The sequence below is a fragment of the Poecilia mexicana genome, unplaced genomic scaffold, assembly GCF_051168715.1.
Source record: "Poecilia mexicana isolate PSO_F unplaced genomic scaffold, ASM5116871v1 scaffold_1, whole genome shotgun sequence".
NCBI classification, from domain to species: Eukaryota; Metazoa; Chordata; class Actinopteri; order Cyprinodontiformes; family Poeciliidae; genus Poecilia; species Poecilia mexicana.
The window spans coordinates 23,085,279-23,107,348 of NW_028263370.1; the positions used below are offsets into that span (position 1 = coordinate 23,085,279).

General features: G+C 41.5%; 2 protein-coding genes across 3 annotated transcripts in view; both read right to left on the reverse strand.

Annotated features, from left to right (window-relative positions):
- Window positions 1-442: 442 nt before the first annotated feature.
- aimp1a (aminoacyl tRNA synthetase complex interacting multifunctional protein 1a) lies at window positions 443-16,299 on the reverse strand (the record flags this gene model as incomplete). The annotated part of the gene is made up of 8 exons (XM_088007664.1): window positions 443-717; window positions 2,783-2,951; window positions 6,078-6,283; window positions 7,124-7,285; window positions 9,119-9,232; window positions 11,887-12,017; window positions 12,156-12,195; window positions 16,053-16,299. Coding segments are annotated over 8 exons (1,236 nt in total), but the record flags the coding sequence as incomplete, so codon positions are not given.
- Window positions 16,300-17,460: 1,161 nt separating this feature from the next.
- rin2b (Ras and Rab interactor 2b) overlaps window positions 17,461-22,070 on the reverse strand; it is a 42,681-nt gene continuing 38,071 nt past the window's right edge. The window contains exons 12-13 of one of the 2 annotated variants that reach the window (XM_088006603.1): window positions 19,671-19,834; window positions 17,461-18,354 (exon numbers count right to left, since the gene is read on the reverse strand). In XM_088006603.1, coding sequence (XP_087862729.1) covers window positions 18,028-18,354; window positions 19,671-19,834 — 491 coding nt within the window. In that variant the 3' untranslated portion in view covers window positions 17,461-18,027. Of the gene's footprint in view, window positions 18,355-19,630; window positions 19,835-22,070 lie in introns of both variants that reach the window. The other variant, XM_088006606.1, reaches the window with a different exon arrangement.

Genomic DNA, 22,070 nt, shown 5'->3' on the forward strand with positions numbered 1-22,070 from the left:
GGTTAAATATTTAAAGATAATTCAGATTTAAATTAAGCTGCTGAAATAAAAATATCTCCAGACTTCCTGTATATTTCTACGTCAGGTGCCATGGAGTCGAGGCCGGCTTACAGAGTGTGCCGTCCATCATCACAGCACAAAGCGCTCCGGTTTCAGAGATCGTCTAAGTATTGCAACAATTACGGTATGAGAGGAAATTGAAAAGATGGGACACAGAGCCATGTAAATAATCTGTGCCAACAGCCCAGAGACTTCTCCCTGGTCTCTTTCATTAGGTCCTGCAGCTTGAAGATCAAAGCCCAATCAGGCTGATGTTCCTCAGGAGAGAAGACTTCATGCACAGATGCTGCTGTCCTGATTACACTTTATGGGCCATGACTGGATCCAGTTTGGAGGCGACAGTGACGGGACAGATTCTTGGGACACACAAACTCAGCACAGCTCAATCCAAATGCTTTATTAAACATCTTAAAAGCATTTCCTCTCATTCATCACCATTTGCGGTCATCGGCAGAGTAAACACCGAGCTATTCCAGGCAGCTCCGCTATTTCATTTGATTCCGCTGTTACTCATAGTTTGGGCTTTGCACACTCCCTTCCCGACCACTTCAAAGGCGGCTCCCTTGTAGGTCGCGACGCAGAGGTCGTCGGTGCGCAGCTCAGGCTGAACCTGCTCCCACACTTTCTTTTTAGGGTTCAGCTCCTTGTCTGGTTCACCTGAAACGGAGGAAAACAAAGTCTGAACCCGAGTTCTCCTGAAGCAAACAGCTGGTTCCTGCTTCCAGAACCCTTTTCCCCTCCTTGTGTAACCTGTAGAGAACACAACTTCAATACACTTAGTTTGACTTTCCGTCATGTTCCATTTGAGCCTTGGCCCCATAAAACGCCTGTTTGTTCTCAGCGGTAATCTAAACCATGCAAACCCGAGTTGATCTCAGGGAAACGGAGAGGTGAGGTTCTCATTCCACCATTCTGATCTTCTTTAGCATCTGTCAAAACTCATGCAACCATGTTTCATTTCTGGAGGCTGGCTTGCAGCTAATCAAATCAGAAGCTTGAAAGAGCTTCTAATTGGGAACTTGTGTTGATGTTTGGGTTCCAGCAGACATCCTCGGCCGTTTCAGGGAGTAAAAGTGAGCTGCAACCGCTCACCTTTTGGGAAATGTGAGTAATTAGACAGTGTGTTGGCACTGCAGGGTTTATTGGGGAAAAGAAAGTAAACAGGAGGTGAGCAAAAACCCTCTGTGTATTTTTGTTGTTTTTACAAGAGTCTTAGAGGGATCCAATTAGTTGAACATGTTGGCCTAAATATGCTGTAATTTTCCTATTGACTAAAAAAAATTGCAGTTTAAACAACATGGCAACGTCCGTGTGTGTTCTACCTGGGCTGCAGTCACATGCAGAGACTGTTACAGTTATTATATGAGAACATGGCTAAAGAAGGGACTAAGAGCCAGGAGACAGTGTGTAATAACTGTTATTTTAAATCGTTAAATCATTCCTCTAAATTAATTTGTCCACATGTAAAGTGCAAATTTAAATGCTATTTTGTAAACTTGATGTTGGCTAAACATCTACGTTGAAGTTTTGGCTTTTTGGAATTCTTCTGAGATATTTATATTCATGCTCTTATTTTGAAGTCCGTTTATGCAGCACTTCCGCTTCCTCTACTGTCCTCCTGTCTTTTCATCCAATAAATTTTATTTAAACTCTTTTTGTTTGTTATAAACAAACAAAAACATTTGTTTTTTTGTTTGTTTGTTTGTTTACAAACAGCCAGGAGTGTTAATGAAACAAAAACATGGAAAAATTCACATATATGTAGTTTTTTGAGAGCCTTCTCATGTTCACCTTGTTACTTTTGGAGGGTAACAACATGGCTGAAATGAGCTCTTTAGCTAGATTCCATGCTGGTGTTGCTCTTTAGCATTAGCTTTCACTGAATGTCATGTTGGTGCTTTAGCGATAGCAGAACTAATTTTTATGATTAGGGCTTTAGGGTGAGTGCAACAAACTTTTTGGCTAATGGTGCTCACTACTGGTTTTCATCTTAATAACCCAGACTGATGACATCTGGCCGCCCTTCCTGCAAACTCACAGGGCTGAAGTCCAGAGATCTCAGCAACTACAAGTGATGCTTCCTCATGTGTTTAGTATCAGCTGAAGAGAAGAAGAACAGCCTGAAGGGATACAGTTGGAAACGCAGGGATCACAACTTCCTGTTTTCATCCTGAAAACAAAGAGTGTGCTCCTTCTCTTAGAAAGCTTCTTATCCCTCAACTTCAGCTGCATCCCTGCTCCAACACCTGAATTAAATGGAGGGATTCCCTCATCATTCCATCGCTGTTTATTGAATTCAGGTGTGCTGGAGATGGGATGCACCTAAAAGCCACAGGATGGCGGGCATGGGCACCCTGCTGTCGTTTTTGCACGCTGCTTTAATAGACAGGAAGTTAACGAGACGCGGTTTCCTTTCAAACCTCGTTCACTTGGATCAAACCTAAGAGAAATAATTAGGACGCTCATTTCCTCAGCAAACTGCAACAAGACGGTCAGGTTACAGTCTGAGCGACGACGGCTGATTGGCCGTTAAGCCCAGCAGTCACAGTTCATTTAAACAGCAGCAAACAGAACCCTGAGATGGGTTTAGAGACCCGTTCTGTGGCGTCTTCAAGCGTTCAAACCCATGATGTCATTTCTGTTTTAATGGCACCCCTCATTTCCTAAAGATAGGAACCATTTCATGACCCATAGATTCCCATTCTTCTGGACGGACACACACCTGGAAAGCCTTGGACACTGACTCTGTCCCCGGGGACGGATCCGCTCGGAGGGTCCAGGATCTCCACTTTGTCTGGCGAGCTGGCACACATGACCATGGCCTGGGACACCACGCCTCTCATCTTGGCCGGTTTGAGGTTACACAGCATCACCGCCATCCGGTTCTGCATCTGCAGGGAAAACCGAGTCAGAAAGTGAAATTTGGATCCCAGTTCTTCGGTTCTGTTCGCGGCCCGTATCAGGAGAAACAAACAGGAACTTCTCAAACATTCCCAAAAAATCCTTCATTGAGGCAAAGACAAAGCATTTCATAAAATAATGTTATCTTTTCAGATATCACAACATAAATCTAAAAACACTGACGTGTTTTCCTCTGTGGGCAGTTTGGCAGCATAAACACCCAGATATTCTAAACTGAGCCGTAATTATGGAAAATTCCCCAAACACTTCTCCCAATATCATCCAGTCCAAGTCCAGGGATTAAGACTTAGGCCAATGATTTATTTATGGTCAGCAGAACAGACATAAAACCAGTGATGTATCACCTCCTGTCTCTGACTGCTGGTAGCTGGACAGATTGACGGTAATAAGCTGTTTATCTAAATCTATTCACCAGGATGTCACACAGGAATTTCGCTGCAGATTTACCGACTGATCCGCAGACCGATGGAAACGGTCTGCAGCGTCTCTGCAGCGACACAGAAAAATATTACTATACATTAATTAAGACACAGAGAAGATTACACCCTGGAACAGTTCTGGCAACAAAAATAATGTTAAATGAACCAAAAAGTATCCAGAAAATGTTCCAGTTACAAGAACTGCCCAACATCCCCATAATAGGAGCTATTATTGGGAAACAAATTATTATTGTTAATTTTGATTCATTAATTACATAGATTTTAATGCATACATTTTTAAAAATGAACTTAATCAAAATTAATTTGTATTTTTTTAATAAAAATGATGTGATGGATGACAAAGCCGGATGGAGTTAAATAAGTTCCAGCATGTCAAACGGATCGGGAACGCCGTCTTTCACTCAAAAAGGTTCATTTAGAAGAAGCACTTCCCTCTGTGAAGGCTGTTTTCAGTGAGAACTGCACCAGCATCAACTCCACGGATAAAAGCAACACCACCTGCTTGGTGCGACTTTAAGAGCTGATTTATAGTTAAACTGTTTGTATCAAACGAGCAGTGAGGAAGAAGTTATATTTCTTCAATATTTCCTCAGAATATTGTGAGGCTTGTGACTGTCATCTCACACACACTCGCTCAGTAACTGTTCTAGGGCTGTTGTAAACGAATATTTTAGTAATCGAGTAATCTATCGATTATTCTTACGATTAATCGAGTAATCGGATAAAAAAATTTATAAAATGAAATATTGGTAAATCTGGCATAATACCGGTGTTACTATCAGATATCAATATCAGTCCAATTTTTCATATTTGAGCATCCCTAACAGTTGCTTTTTTGTAGTTTAGAAAACTAACCTGTAACAATAATAGCTCACGTTCTAAGTTAACCAGAAGAAAAGTTATAGAAAAATCTGAAATTATATTGAATTTAATAAAGAGGCAGGCTCACAAATATGCTTATAAAAAATGTCTACAATCCAGCTTTTAGTTTATGTATTCATCTTCAGTGAGTTTAATAGATTAATTAAACTCACCTTGCCACCTAACCTGTCACGCTTTGGGTTTGAAAATACGGGAAATGCCGCCTGGACTGGGAGGAGAGGGCGAATGAACGAACGTAAGATGGGGTGGAGGGGAGGAAATAGACCAGCGGACTGACGAACCGTTAGACCGGGGGACGAACACGGGGGGAAGCAATACGGGATATTTACGACACCTTCACTGGTCACACTCAGAAACTCATTTACCAGCCATGTACGATGCGCTCCGCCACCCGTTTCTTCAGACCGGGATATGAAATGTATTGTGCGGTTCGTCGGTAAAGCTACATTTACACGGTAAGCATCAGCTACTCAGCCGCCCGCCCTGTTCAGGCTATCCGCTCACCTCAGCGCTCTTCCCGCCGTTCGCTTTCAACCAGCAGCCCCGGAGGAGAAATGCTGCCGTACTCCAGGCATTCCCCCAGTCATTTTAAGGATGCTTATTGGTTCCCCAAAAACGATAAAAAGTCGGGCATTATCATCAATCAATAAAATCCCCACGGGCCAATCTTGAAGATTGGACTTTATGCCGCTGAGACTTAGCTTTTGTCAACAACTCAGAGGCGGAAGTGAGAGCTCCGCGCAACGCAAATGAAGTCCCGGCCGGAACACGGTGCGCTAACTAATAAAACATAAATTAACGAAGCTTCGAGGCAGGTAAATTTTCCTCGAGGAATTTTAGTAATCGAGGTACTCGAACCATTCGAGGAATCGTTTCAGCCCTAAACTGTTCTGACACACGCTTGGCTCCGTGTTGCAACTTGATCTCTAAATAATGTCTTCCAGTAACATGATTACCTCGTCATATTGTCACATTTCCTGTCAACATTTTATCAACACAAAGACCCGGCTGGTCAGCTGTCCTGATGTTGTTATTGAATTCTGAGCAATAAAATATTTTAGTTTATAGTTTATTTAGAAAAGGAGTTAAATGATTTGTTTATTTTAATTTTTATTGTATTTTTAATATTGTATAAAATAAGATAAAGTTGTTAAATAAAAAATGTGTCAATTTGTGTCAGAATATTTAACAAATTAATCGATTACTAAATAATTTTCACTTGCAGCGTTTATATTCATCATAGGATGGAATCAGAATTTGTCTGTACGTTTTGTATTCATGTCAAGTCTGACAACAGATAAATATATAATAAAAACCCTAAAAGTTCAGTTAGGTTTTGTTTCGTATCATCAGCAGCCCTCACCCAGCCGCCCCTCGGCCAACTCTCTAAGCCGTCCTGGTTGTGTGTCGACCATCACTGGATCATCCCAGGAGACGACCAACAGATTTGCCTCTAAATGTCTGATTTGTCAGCGTTTAGTGGTTTAATGAACAATAAACTGCATAAAATGTTCAGGTTCCTGCTGGAAGTGCAGAAACTATGGATGCAGAGCCAAACCTGATTTATTTTAGACCAACATAAATGTTATAAAGGATACTTTAGTACTTCAGAATTACTAAATTACTTACAATTCTTTAATACTTTCACATCCATAAACGTATCTGTTCAAAGCAGTTTGGGTTGAATCTACAGAATAATTTAGAGTTATGATAATGCATATTTAAAAGCTGTTATTAAAGCGTTTGTGGTTAACGAGGATCCGACCTGCGTACCTGTTCCAGAGGGATGTGCTTGACCAGTCCGCTGACCACGGTCCGGGGCGCCGCCTCGCCCACATCCACCTGCTCCACATACAGGCTGTCGGCGTCCGGATGCTTCTCAGCTGTGATTATACGGCCAACACGCAGGTCCAGACGGGACACGTCCACCTTGGCGTCCTCCTGGCTTGGAGCCGCTGCCTTCTTCTCTGCTTTCTCACCTGAAAGCAGAAAAACTCCAGTGAAAACCATGAAACCAGGCGGTTTGCAGGAAGGTCAGGCTGGTCTGAATGTGGCCAAAGACGAGCAGCTGGGGCTGATTTCATGCTCTATAATTGTGCATATCAATACAAATATTTGTTTAAAAAGATGAATGGGCCCCAAACTGATACTGGCCTTATGAATATCACAGAAATTAAAAACCACTTGAAACAATGCAGGACATTTTTGTTGGAATCTGATTAAATTTCCTCCCAGAACTGGAACCAGACCGGATTGATGAATGGCCGGAGGAAGGCCTCGAGTTAACCTCAGCGGTTCCTTTTCCAGGACGATAATCAGAACAACGTCTCCACCTGAACACAGCCGGGGGAGAGAAGGTCTTCCAGCACAAATTACACCGAAATCTGGAGGCTGGGATCTTCAGGATGAGAAAGACGTCAGAAACGTTCAGAACGAGACGCAGCAAAACCAAACATCACTGACTGAGCGCCGGGACTTTCCCCGATTTATGTTTCCTCTGATCCCAGTCCTTTATAACTCAGATATAATGTTTAAACAAAATAAACTCAGTATTAATTGGATAAACAGATGAATGAATGAACGGACGGAGCCTGTAACAATCTGCTGCCTGATCATAAATCTGAACATTAATAAATAAACGTTACATTTTTAGCTCTTATCTTCTTTGATCTTAGAATCTCTGGATGTTTGGTTTTCCTTCCAGGAGTCAAATAGAGGAAATAAAACCAACAGCAGCTGAGACCATTAGTCATTTCAGCCATAATCAATCATCCCCACTGATCAAAACCCAACAACCTCCTCCACTTTCCTCCACCAACCTTTTTTCTCCTGCTTCTTCTTCTTGGGTTCGTCTTTGGGTTGGGGGTTCTGGGCAGCAGAGGGCAGGGAACCAGAGGCTGGAGCAGCAGCCGGTTTGGGAGGAGCGGGCTTCGAACCCACATCAGCACCGGCGTCACCCGTCGGCATGGCAATGTCCCGCACTGCAGGGAGAACAACAGCAGAGACGGTTCAGACGATCTGGTCCAGTCAGTCCAGTCCAGTCCAGACCGGACAGTCCAGTCCAGACCAGTCCAGACCGGACAGTCCAGTCCAGACTGGTCCAGACAGTCCAGTCAGGTCCAGACAATCCGGTCCGGTCCAGTCCGGTCCAGACAGTCCGGTCCGGTCCAGAGGCGGCTGCACCACCCAGACCAGCTAAATGACCCAGAGAGGTTTTATTTACTCAGGCAGTGGGAGGACGGCCGCCTGAAGCAAACACTCTAATGACAGCGTGTCGCCGCTGATGGAGAGGAGGGCAGCGAAGACGGAAAACAACGAGCGGCGGCCGGCGCTCCGCCCTCCAGGAGAAATGACCCGTCATTTGGGGCGCCTGATGTTTGAACTACCACAACATGCAGAGCCGGAGTCGGACAAACATCGGTCTGCAGGAACGCCTCCGTCGCCACGATGCGTTCAATTACCTTAATTCTATGTTAAGATCTGAACTATTCGGTTTACTAAAGGTGCAGGCAGAAGCTTCAGGTCTCCTGTGTTTTTCTGACAGTTAATAGAAACTTATTTCTTTGGCAAAAACAAAAAAGATGAACTACTCAACTTTTGTGACTCTTTGATGCACTGGAGTCAATCAGAAACCCACTGATAGCCGACGAAGGAACAAACACCGAACACTGGTGGCTTGTGGTTTAATCCTTTTAGTTTGAGGAAATTATAGATTTAAGACTTTAAAAGAACTGAAGAGATGCAAACTTTGAGCCGAGATGGTGACATGAGTTTGAATCTTCAGGGTGTGGTGCTAGCTAAATCACAACCTGTTTTCATGAGCACAGCCTGTAAAATTTTACTGTAAGCTGTGCATATTGTTATTTAATTGCTAAGCAATATTTCTTCTTAAATTGGCCCAAAATATTACCAGATTTGGGTTAACTTCAGTCATAAAACATAAACTATCCTTCAAACAGTTCACCCTCTGCAGTTGAAGTTTGGATGTGAGAATTTGGGGTGAGGAGCGCCGCAGCACCCCCTGCTGGATGTCAAGACATGCGCATCTAAAAGTAACAGAAACGCACCAACGTTCCCCTGTTGGTGTGCATGTTTCAAACTTAATGATGAAGTTGTTCTGTGATAAATTCTAAAAACAGCACAGACTCTATGGCGTTGGTAAAACAAGAGGGAGGAGGAAACACTGGAATTATAGAAATTCTGCATTTTTAAAACATGAATGTAATTTTATAGAAAGAGCTTTAATTAATCTATCTTCCCAGATGACAGAAGCTAACGCTATCTGTTTAAATATTAGCCTCACATCAAGGCCTCTCTCTCAACTGGATAAAAAAGTGTCTAGTATTTTCGCATCGAGTTTGACATTTTAACACGCCGTCAGTCACCATGTACTCCAACCATTCTGACTTGACTCCAGACTTAAAGTTACAGAACAAAGTCAGACTTCTCTGTGAACTGAAACCCTGTTTGATCACAAGACGATTTACTGAAGCAACCGATGGATAATTTCCCTGCAGGGCACTGAAGTCGGGTTATAAAGTTAGTCTTTTAATCTCTAAACCAGATCAGAGGAGCCCTGACAGTATTTATCTATGTGTGATTGAGCTAAGCAATCAACCGTGATCCCGATTGGAAGAACGTTGTGTCCAGTGTGTTGGAACACATTCCTGAAGATTTCCAATTTTACCCAATTAAACGACTTATTTCTTCCAGACCGATTTCATTCCCGCAAGTCCCTCATGGAAAAGGTCGATGCATGCGAGATGCACAACTACTGGCGGACATGTTGTCCTCATCAGTCCAAGTCAACATACCCCCTCTCCTTTTTTCTCTCTCCAGCAGCTGTTTCTTCAGCTCCTCGATGTCGTTCTTCAGCTTGGCGTTCTCCGCCGTCAGTCTCTTCTCCTCTCTCACGCTGGCCTGGACCGCTGCAACAAAAACACCCTTAAATATATAAATTACTCAGAAGGGTTTGTGTTAAAATAAAAGTTGTTGATCTTCAATTAAACCTTTTTTCACTAAACAGACGTAGAGAACAGAATGAGTCCATTTTCAATCAAAAGCTGGAACTTTTCTTTCTAGACAAATCTGCACTATGAATCTAAATTTAAATAAAATCACGATTTTGCACACATTGAGTATGTTGTGATGCTGTAATTTAAATTAAAATGAGGGAAATCATATTTCCGGATCTGAATCAGAGCCCACCGCCCCCTTGGAGTGGTGTGAAAAAGTGTTTGCCTCCTTCCTCATTTCCTATTCTTTTGCGTGTTTGTCTCATTTCAGTGTTCTGGAACATCAAACCAATTTAGATACTAGCCAAAGACTGCACAAGCAAACAGGAAAGTTAGTTTTTAAATGAAAGTGTTCAACCTGCATGTGTCTGTGTGAAGAAGTGGATAAAAACAGCCTGCATGGCAGCGATTCAAGATGAAACCACTGCTGAGAAAGAAGAACATTACGGCTCGTCTCAGTTTTCCAGAACATCTTGATGATCTCCAAGACTTTTGGAAAAATAGTCTCTGGACTGTCGAGACAAAAGTTTAACTCTTTGGAAGGTGCGTGTCCCGTTACATCTGGTGTAAAAGTAACACTGTATTTTAGAAAAGGAACGTCAAACCGACAGTGAAACACGGTGGTGGCAGTGTGATGGCCTCCAGTCCTCCAATGCGCCTGAATTACAACAATTCTGCAAAAACCAAGTGGCCAACTTCAAACCGGAAATGAGCCGAAACTGAAATTTATGACGATGACCAACGTCAATTTTCCCATGTAGGTATTTAGGTATTTTTGTGTTTTAGAAAAAAAAGAACATTAGTTTTTGTATCTTTGGCTGTATGAAGGTAAGGTTTGTTCATGTCTGTTTAAAGCGCTGCGCTGTGTGTACAGTGTGTAGTCACTTGACTTCACCCCATGCAGTCTGTAAGAAGAGAAAGAGACAGTGAGGCTGAGAAAATGGAAAACTTTCAAATGATGCGCCGATAGAGCCGGTCAAGGAGGAAGAGGAGGGAGAGGAGGAAGAGGAGGGAGAGGAGGAAGATGAGGGAGAGGAGAAGCGTGTTTCCAAAAAATGGGTTGTCAATAGTTTGGCAAGATTTGGCAATGTTTTTGTTTTAACAAGGATGCTGAAAATATATCGAGCTGCTCTCCGGGTGAGATGCTCTCCAGGTGAGCTGCTCCGGGTGAGCTGCTCCGGGTGAGATGCTCTCCAGGTGAGCTGCTCCGGGTGAGCTGCTCCGGGTGAGCTGCTCCGGGTGAGCTGCTCCGGGTGAGATGCTCCAGGTGAGCTGCTCTCCAGGTGAGATGCTCCAGGTGAGCTGCTCCGGGTGAGCTGCTCCGGGTGAGCTGCTCCGGGTGAGCTGCTCCGGGTGAGATGCTCCAGGTGAGCTGCTCTCCAGGTGAGATGCTCCAGGTGAGATGCTCCGGGTGAGCTGCTCCGGGTGAGCTGCTCCGGGTGAGATGCTCCAGGTGAGCTGCTCTCCAGGTGAGATGCTCCAGGTGAGCTGCTCCGGGTGAGCTGCTCCGGGTGAGATGCTCCAGGTGAGCTGCTCTCCAGGTGAGATGCTCCAGGTGAGCTGCTCCGGGTGAGATGCTCCAGGTGAGCTGCCCTCCGGGTGAGCTGCCCTCCGGGTGAGCTGCCCTCCGGGTGAGCTGCCCTCCGGGTGAGCTGCCCTCCGGGTGAGCTGCCCTCCGGGTGAGCTGCCCTCCGGGTGAGATGCTCCAGGTGAGCTGCCCTCCAGGTGAGCTGCTCTCCGGGTGAGCTGCTCTCCAGGTGAGCTGCTCCCCGGGTGAGCTGCTCTCCGGGTGAGCTGCCCTCCGGGTGAGCTGCTCTCCGGGTGAGCTGCTCTCCGGGTGAGCTGCTCTCCGGGTGAGCTGCTCTCCGGGTGAGCTGCTCTCCGGGTGAGCTGCTCTCCAGGTGAGCTGCTCTCCAGGTGAGCTGCTCCAGGTGAGCTGCTCTCCGGGTGAGCTGCCCTCCGGGTGAGCTGCCCTCCGGGTGAGCTGCTCTCCGGGTGAGCTGCTCTCCGGGTGAGCTGCTCTCCGGGTGAGCTGCTCTCCGGGTGAGCTGCTCTCCGGGTGAGCTGTTCAATGCATCATGACATTTCACCCAGTAGGTCAACATTCCTCCAAAGCTGGAAAGACTCAAAGCCAGTTATCACTTTACTGCAGGTGTTGCTGCTAAGAGCAGCCCAAACAGTTACTGGGTTTAGGGTGTCCACAAATTCTTAAAAAGTCTGAAATTCATGTATATAAAGTAAAGGCCTTTAAAATGGACAACATGGACGACTTTCAAACATTTCTTTGGAGATACAGATGTTAAATTCCATCCATAATGGTCTAAAAAATCTTAAATTTGAGGTGGTGAAACCTGCACACACCCTGTTTTCACACAAGATCATGAAGGTTTGGATTTTTTCTTGCATAATAATAAAGACATTTTATTGTATTGTCTTTGACTAATATTTAAATCAGTTTGATGTTCTGAAGCACTGAAGTGGGACAAACATGCAGATAATATCGTAAAGGGTGCAAACAGTTTTTCACACCATCACTGTGTTTGCTAACGTGAGGATGAGCATCTTACAGGCTTTCTCCTTCAGCAGCTGGACCTGCTGCTTCAGGAACTCGATGATCTGGTCGGCCTCCGCCGCTCGCTGCTCCAGCCTCAACAGCGGATTGGGAGTCGACATCTTGATCAGGGAGCGAGCGACAAACCTGGAAGGAAACAGAAACAACAAACAGCCGTGTTTATGAAACAAGATGCAATCTGCAGACCAGAGGGCTGAACGTGCTCCAAGAAAAAAAACTAAAAACAAAATAAAGTGTTTTGAATTGTAGTAAACGGCGCCGTACAGTGAGGTTAGAGTCGCAGGGTGAACTTCAGTGACTCCAGCTGTGTACAAACAGAAGCAGAAGATGAACATTTGAGCTCCAAAGCCGACATTTTAGAAGAGCTTCACCACAGAATCACCACAGAGTTCAGGCAGTCTCAACAAAAACAGGAGGCTGTAGTCTCCTGTTGTTGGTCAGACTTACAGGCCGACTGCAGGATACAGATCATAACCGAAATATGGAACATGAAGCAGAGTAATGTATTTATGCAATTGGAGCTGTCAGCTATTAAGACAAATGATGAATGCAGTAATATTGGTGAATTTTGCCACAATGAGACGATCTGTGATAAAGTAATTAGAGCTGTGCCACAGATCATAAATAAAACGCAATTTACAATTTTAATCCATTTCTTTTTCTCACTTTCTTTTCTAAAAAAGAAATTACAAATGACATAAAATATTGAGAAACATTTTTAATCACAGTCAGACTTAAAGCTAGTTGAGACGTAGCTGGATATTAATACATTTTTATGCGTTTTGGCTTTTCATCCACACAAAAACTCCACTAAATATCATTAAAACTATTATTTATAAAAACTCAGACCAAAGTGGATATTTGGGAAAAAGAAGATGTAGGATCCTGCGCATAAATAATGCACCAATATGTCCACATAGTTGCTCTCTGGGATGTTTCTGGATGTTTCCCCAGATCCAAGTCTCTCCGGTCTGCACATAGTTCCTTTAATTCATGCTTGGAGTTTCTGTCAACTATTGGGCCCGATATAGACAGGTGTGTGTGTGTGTGTGTGTGTGTGTGTGTGTGTGTGTGTGTGTGTGTGTGTGTGTGTGTGCGCGCGCGTGTGTGTGTGTGTGTGTGTGTGTGTGTGTGTGTGTGTGTGTGTGTGTGTGTGTGTGTGTGTGTGTGTGTGTGTGTGTGTGTGTGTGCGCCTTTTTGATTCAAGTCCATCCAGCCAGCCAGCTGAATTTACCACAGGTAAGCTTGTTGCTTGTTGCAATAAGCAATAAATCAAATAACAGAAAGCTCAAATAAAGTGAGCTTGATAATTTATATTCTGATGATTAATATCTGTGGAGGGCAGTTTTGTTTATAGAGACATCATAATCTAATTTATTTATGGTTTCTGTTATGTGTGCTTTTTATTTCAGCTATATTTATCGTTTTTGGTTGTTGGGTTTTATTTTCAATATTTAAAATATATTTCAGTTCCAGTCTTAAGTGTTCTTTACAAAATTAAAGTTTATTGGTCTTTGAGAGTGTGAATTTGCCATGTTATGCCAAATATCAATATATTATTTGAAAATGGTCTCAAAACAACAATTTATCATGCAGCAGAATTTGCTATGGTGAAAAGCCTGAGCTCTATTTAAGCTGCAGAAACATGTCCAGGATGATCAGTGGAAACTCCAGTCTGAGCTTCATCTCAATGGGTATGAATTACAATATTACATAAACTTTATTTCTCGGCTTTCTATTTTTAAGAAATTTGTGAAACACTCAAAAACTCAAATCCACATCGTCCTGATGAGGTATTTGTGTATAAAATCTTGAGGGAAGAGATTAATTTAATATAATTGGTAATAAAGCTCGAACAAAATGTGTGAAAAGATACACTGTGTATGTAAAATAAAGTTCTGGAGAAATTAGTGTAATAATGACAAATTTAATTAAAAATGTATCAAGAGCAGCGTTAATGCAAAGCTACAGATCAGTTTGACTTTGGGGAATAGAAACGAATAGACTCTGAGTCGGGGCGGAAGAAGTTTTTCCGATGCTGCAGCGTGGAGCAGAAAATGTCTCAGACATATTACAGGAAAAACAAAAGCTGGCTGGAGATGAAAACTGAGGAAATTAAAAACACAGAAGGGCTGGAGTTGATCAGATCAGGGATCAAAGCAGAAACTGATCTGAATTAAACAGCTCCAGTGGTGAAGACATCATAAAAAAAAGAACGAGTGAAGCTCTGAGCACTAAACTGTGTATTAGGCATTATTAGTTGTTACTGCGCAGCTAAAAATCGGCCCACACAGACGGTTCAGATTAAACATGGAAAACTGCCACATTTATTTAGTGTTTTCTTGCCAGGGTGTGGAAGTGTTTCCAGCTTTATGGTTCACTTCCTGAGAAGAAACAGTCACTAGGAATGCACCAAACAACCTGTTTGCCAGGCAATATGGAGACAGAGAGTCAGCGCCACCTGCAGGCTTCAGGAAGCTCAGCACATTTTCAGTTAGAAGAAGCCAAGAGTCAGACTGGCCTGGAAACAGGAGATAAACCTGGCTGTCCTCTAATGTCCAACACTTTTAAAACATTTGGGAGTCATGATGTATGATTCATAAACTGATGTAATGAGTTCAGGTCATTACGACTTCCAGGTTCTGTCTGTAAAATCTAAACTCAAACTATAACTCCATAACTAGAAATCATCACTATGCATGTTTTATATGTGTCACAGCTTAATTAGCTCCTCAATATTTAACCAGAAGAACATCTAAATCCATCAACAGGGGCTGCATAATATATCACTAACATATTGTAATCACAAGATCTATATGGCCAATATTCTCATACCAAAGGACAGTTTGGAGTGCAATAATTGTTGGTTACTATACGTTAAGAATAGTTAAGTTGTGTCTCCATGCTAAATGTAATATTTAACCAATAGAACAGAAATTAAATGACATCAGACTTATGTAGCACCTTATCAGGTCATTCAAAGACACTTTACAATAGAGGTGTTCCGATACAATACTCATATCGGAAATTGGTCCAAAATCAGTCAAATGAGTATCAGAATATATCGATCTGCATGTAAAATCTCTGATATAAGCACACTGATAAAAGCACTCGCTCCAGTATTTAGTCTGCTCCATGATTTCTATCCTGCAGCAGACCCATTGGATAATATTATTACATGGGCCAGTTGTTCTCATACGTATTGTGGTTGACTGTTGTTCTCTGAGTAATATCACTTGATCAACCCTGTTTTAACATTTCACACTACAAAATAAGTAATAAAAGTATGTATGTATGATTCGTGCTGATATGATATTGTGTCAGTATCGGCCAATACTGACAGCTACAATATCGGTATGTTTAAAGGGACAAGTTGCATAGAGACACCTCTTCTTTATGATGGCAAACTACTGGATTGGAGTCACATTATTCTATCAGAGGAAGTCTGACAGAAGCGAGGCTGGTACACCGGTGCCACCAGTGAAGTGTCTTACCCAGGGACACGAAAACGTGATGGACGCGATGAGGGACTGGAACTGGCAAACTGACAGCAGGAGGAACTACTATCTCCATAATCGCCCAGTTTATTTCACGACCACAAACGTTCACACCAAACACAAATGTCGATGCCAAAGGTTACAAAGAGACGGAACAGGTTAGGAACAGCTAACTAAAGAAGAAAGAAGAAAACAGGCATAAATTGCACCTGATATTGTCATTGCAATATTTGCCAATATTATCGCCATTAATCTACCCTCATTTATGGTCACTTTACATAAAACATGTAGCCAGTTATAAATCATTTGTGATTTCTAAAAGTATTCCATGAAACTGAAAGTAAAGTGTTAGTGATTGGGGATATTTTAGCACAAACTAATCATGTTTATGTTATATTATCACGTCTTACTCCTATTATGACAGATGAAACTAAATAACAGCTCATATTATGGCGGTATTTTGTTTATTATATTAATTAACTTGGAACATTTCCTCAGCAGGCTGAAATTATGAACTTCAGTCAATGTTGCGTCAGTTAAATCAGCTTATTTCACTTTAAACTACATTTAGAACTGACAGTAGTTAGCTGAACGTTACAAATGGCTTATCATGTACTACAGTAATTAGTGTCGTAACCAAGACAAAATAAAAACAAAAACTTACATGTACCACTGGAATCCCAACACGTTTTAAGGACAGCGGGCGCTGCACAGTTAGCCTGGTACTGATTTACTAGCAGGCATGTCGGAGGAAGCCCCGCTCTGTTAGGGCCCCAGCCTGTGTAGATCTCCACACTATCCGGATAAGAAGGAATTTCTACAGAGAGGCGTTTGCTGCGCACATCCGGATGCTGTAAAAATCGATGATTGCTGATTGACTGAAGGCGGCAGCGGAAGTTGCCTGTTCTTTTGTGTTTAAAATTAAATCACATCAGTTAAATAAAATTAAAGTACAAAAAAAAACATGTTATGACGACACTAATTTGTTTCATTCACAACTTTCTGCGAATTTTCTTTTGCATGTACTTGTATTTGCTTTGTCTCACAAAAATAACGTCACTCAGTATATTAATTTCTCTAACGCCCCTCCCCTCTGAACAGGTGTTACCATGGACATATATTATATTATGTCTATGGATGTTACAGTGTAACATCCCCCCCTAATATGTGACTCCAGATGGTGCTGTTTGAAAGCTAGAAATACAAAGAATCACGCTATCACAAACCCGACTTTATGATAACTTATAGCAGAAGTGTCCAACCTTTTCGACAAATTGGAAATTCTTGGGTGGTAGTGACAAAATTGGATTATTTAAAACTGATTTTTATTGATTTTTTTTTCTTTTTTACATTTTACATGTTGTGCCGTAAACTAACCACGTATTATTTTAAGGATACAAGCAAAGTCTAGCCTAGTGAAAAATAATCTGATATATATAGAAAAGGGATCCGTAAATCACTGTAGATCTAAACACTAAAAAGGGTTTGCTTGGTTTAAAAAACAATAGTGTCCTAATTTTCTCAGGTTGATTATCTTTGTCTAGAATGTTAATGTTTGTGTTATTTAACAAGTCCGGAATAAGACTCACTCTAAATGTTTTTATCCAAGTCTAAATTTCAAATGTTTGAAGTCAGCATTTACTACCAACGGAAATTTAAAGCAAAACACATGGTTAATAAAAGATGAATATTTTATGTTGGATCTTCCAATTTTGTCTGTTATCTTCCAAATTGTTCCAAAAAACCCCTAAATGTGTGTTTAGTGTGGAATTAATTTATTATATTTATTTTTATACAATATCCAACAATAGAAAGAAATGTTATTTCAGGGAAGGTTGGACAGGAAGGCATACAGTTTTAACTTACTGAATATTTTCCTCTTCTTCCAAGCAGTCACTTTTTCTACAGTCTTACTTTACTCATAAAGTAAGGCCTTTATGAAATTAATTACAATGAATATTGATGAAGTCAGTCAGCATTGAATCCTTTCTATGATACACTGAGTACATTTTTTAAATTATTTCATGTCCTTTCTTTGTTCTTTATTCAGACAATAAAAACAGCCACATCAATCATTTTACACATTTCTGTTTTATTAATATTCATAAAAACAAAACAGCAGGCTGAGATCTAAAACATGTTGGGAGTATTTGAAATGTATTCTGCTGTTGAAAACGCAGCTATTTCTGGGCTGAGCCCCCCAACGTTTCAGGATCCTCTCAACGCCCCTGCATCACATCAGAATATGAATCTTTTTAGTCACTTTAAAGAATATAAAAATAATTAGACACAGAAATATAACCCACAATTGACCTGCAGCTGTGGAGGAATAAAAACAAGTTTTATAAAAGATCATTTCTCATTTATTAAATAAACATTTAAGAAACGTTTTCATCTGGGGCCCACGCTCAGGAACATACAGTGTGTTCGGTTTTTTCAAAAGGCATCATGGGGACAGCAGTTAGAGCAACATTTAAAGAGGAGGCCTTCATACCTTCATCCCCATGCATCTGCATCTATATCCATCGTTCTGTCTTCTTTCAAAGCTTCAGCAGACATTTAAAGGTCCTTCAAAGCACCAGACATCCTCAAATCTGTCTTCATCAACATACCAAATCAACCAAATCATCCTTCCCTCCCTATTCCATCTGAAGGCAGTTCCCATTGTTGATGTGAGCCGGGATGCAGAGGTTCAGGTTGTCCACCCTCCTGTAGACGAAGTGGAAGACATGTGCGAGTGGCCGGCTGTGCAGCTCAGCTTTGATCTGCTGGGGGTGTGTGTCGGCGGCGAGCTGCTGCCTCGTTTCCTCTGTGATCAGGAACAGCGCGTAGTTCTCGGGGTCGGGGATCTTGAACTTGTAGGCGCAGAGGGAGCAGACCTCCTCCGCCGTGGTGTATGGCTGCACCTGCAGGGTTTTAGCTGTGCAGCCCAAACCCACCTCCTGCAGGGCGACCCGGAGAAAGTTCTGTGGAAGGAAAACTCACATTATAGCTTCATGAAGAAGCAAAGGAGAGTTTACGTAGGATCTGTATTTGGGACCACTGTGCTGTTGGAACAAGCAAATGCTAAATGTTGGCTTGATGTGAACCTGAAGGATTTGGGGTAGAGATGCACCGTTCCACTTTTTTCACTTTTAGTACCGATACCAATATCTGAGGTTTAGTATTGGTCGATATCGATCCGATACAGAAAAACAGCTGAACTGACTGAAAGTGTTTCTTTTTTTTTTTTTCAGCAAAGACGTAAAAGTACTGAATTACAAATTTATTTGATAACTGTGCACCAGTGCAGCTCACTTAAAAACACAAAAAGCTTCACAAGCTGGCAAACGTGTCAAATCAACTTTAATTTGTTCAGTCAGTGCAGTTAGGAGTAAAACAGCCAATGTAAAATAAACACTGAAGAAACTGAAACTGACACAAACAACAGGTTGACTGCTTTAGTCAAACAAGCAAACTGCAACAAATCTTCTTTCAAATGGTTCAGAAAGTGCAGAAAGGAATTCTAAATATAATATAAATAATAAAGCATGACGTCGCTCAGAGGACAAAGTGTAGAATTAAACTCAATAGATCTGTCCGTATAGATTGGGCACAATGCCATAGACATTTTTCTCAATATTGGGACCAATGCAGCTATTGATATTGGATTTGTGCATCTCTAATTTGAAGGTTGTTCTTCATCCCCACAGCATGATGCTACCTCCACCATGCTTGACGGTGAACATACAGTGTTGACACCTTCAAACAGACTTCCTGTCTCTTTGGTCAACGTTTTTCCAGAAGACATCTGCATTTTCTCTGTGAACAGCTGCAAACTCAGTCAAACTTGATGTTATCCGTGTTTGAGCCTCTCATTTCATAATGACTTAAAGATGACTCCATTTTGGAAACTGGCATTAATAATCCGGTAGTTTCCATTTTCTGAACATCCTAACCTGTCTGCCTCTCAGGGGGACAGTTTTGGCCAGATGGCTGAACTTTGGACATGGCTGGGTGTTCCAGCAGGAAATGATCCCAAACACACATCCAAACTGCTTTTGGAACGCAGGCAGTTTCCATTTGTCATGCAGGAACACCAAAATAAAAGCGCTGCATGCAGTTACTCCACTAGGGGGTGCTGTCTACCAAAACACAGATCATCTGATCCACATGGTGCTGTGTTAGTAAAGTTACAACACAGCATCATTCATGCACGTTTCAGAGAAAGTTCTGATTTAAATTGGTACAAATTGGACTCACTGCCTGGATGTTCAAGGTGGGCTCAGGTCAGGTGAGGTACCTGAAAGTCGTCCACAGAGGGGGCGGAGCGCTGCGATGTTCGCCGGCGGTGCCACTGGTGCAGCGTGTTCCTGGCTTCAGAGCTCAGAACCTGGGCCGCCTGCTCCTCCTGGAAGTTCTTGATGAGCGCCATGGCGCCGTAAGCGCTGGTCAGGTAGTAACCACCTGGAGGAGCAGGGAAACACAACAATATAAATATTTCTGCTTTATATTCAGTCAGTTTTATCTTATGTCAGCGTGTTTAAAATCATCAGTCTGAAGCACTTTTTCTCATTAGGTTAAATAATTATTTCAGAGTAACAGATTTTAACACTGCTGTTCAAAATGAATAACGTTTGAAGCAGAACAGATGTAACAGGCTGAACATGTGATCATTTCTTTGTTGCTTTTGTATTTATAATTATTCATGTTTTTCTTTGGTTCAAAGCAGCTTAGTGTCGCTTCCGGCCCTTTTACTTCACTTATTTGTGTTAGTTTGCTAGAACAGGAATTAAACTTTACAGTACACTAATGCATCTATAGCTCAAAACTAGCTGAACCCCCCGGCTTTTTAATGTAATTAAGACTCAGGAAGGAGAAAACAAAAACAATCCTAAAATAATGACAAAAATAGGCAGAGTTTATCAGACAGGAAATTTGACATTAATCTCTGACAGAAAAAGCAGGATATCCTGAAAATGATTTGCTTACATATCTGAACCAGTGACGCTAACTGCAGCCAGAACACAGAGCACTCATTCACAATAATGATAATAATAATGATAATAATCTGGTGCTACATTCTGAATTTAATGAGAAATAAGAAGAATGAGTCTAGAAAGAAGGTAGAATATCAAACTTTATACTCTTATGAACGGATGTTGTATTATTATTAATTCAAGTACAAATTCTAACTTAAACTGTGTTAGTTTTAAGTTAGCTAACTTAAACAACTGAACCCATGAGTGAAGGTCTGATCCAAAGAAACATTTCCTGAAGTGCAAACATTGCAGGTAGGAGTGATTTCAAATGAGAACCTGCTGAGGATGAGATAATATAGTAGGACATGATTTGTCTGACCTATGAGGGAATCAACATGGTTGAAGTTAATGCTTTAGCATTAGTGGAACTAATATTGATGATTAGTGCCAACTAACGTTTTAAATTAGCTAAAAAATGAGCTCCACTATAAATTTGGTCAGAAACTTTTACATCCCAGATCTTCTTCTTGGTGAGCATAAAAAGCGCTCTGACTTCATCTGTCGTCTTTTTTTAGGGTTTAGTTATTTTTAAACAGGTGGTTCTCTTTTTATGGTTTTTCTACATAAAAAACAAATTTTTGTTGTACAATTTCTGCCTCAAAATAAGGAACCCACAACTCAACTGGTTAATTTATAAAGAAATGAAACCAGATGATGCATAAATTACGAAATAAAGCTTAAACTTCCTTTCTTTAAAACAGAAACCGTTTGGTTCTGTCTGAGGCCAGGTTACCTCCAGCTCCTTACACCAGCCTTTGTGCCACGCAGGTTGACTCTGATAGGAAAATATTTCACCATGCGAGGTCGACGCCCATTCCTTCTCATCTGAATCAGATCCAGTCTATTCAAATCAAACACTGGAAGGTATTTCCTAACACTCATGAGAACTTTTCCTTCCTCTGCACACACCTCAGATGTTGTCACTAAATCATCTGGCAGAACAAAGATCGAATAATTACAGGAAAAATTACAAAGAGCTTAAAAACTCAAAGAAAATAATGGAATTCCAGCGATGAAATAAACCGGACATGGAAAATAGAGTTAATGGTAGGTTCAAACGCATTTTCTGTTAAAAGAAAAACAACTTTAAACTATTTCAGGGTAGTTCTTTTTATTTGAATTAATGGTTTGATCCTGCAAACTCCTAATATTCATAAAAAAGTTAAGAATATTAGACAGGTTTAATGTCTCATTCTCAAGGTTCAGGTTTCTTTAGTAAAACAGTGTTTATTTCTTTAGTCAATAAAAAGCAACAAATATTTGACTCTGGTAAAAGCAACGTATGCTGCAAGTCCTGAACGCTTCTTTACGCAGAGCTGCAGCTGATCAGTGTCACTGAAGGTAGAAACATCTGGTGGTTTTATTTTATATGAATCAGAAATGATGCTCTTATGAGAAATGTTTTTTTCAGAAACCCTGTGAGAAAATGGGAAAGATTGGAAACATGATTTTCTTCTACTACTCTCCAATTTTGTATTATTTGTTATTTCAGAATTGAACTTTATGTTCCGTCTCAGGTTTTTACTTTTCAGCTGTAGTTGAACATGGAAAGTACTCCTGGATCAGCGCGCCTGTGTTTTACGTGTTTTTGTGTTTTACGTGTTTTGTCCTCTTAACCCAGTCGGTCAGGACAGATGGTTCGTTCACACTGATCCACGTTC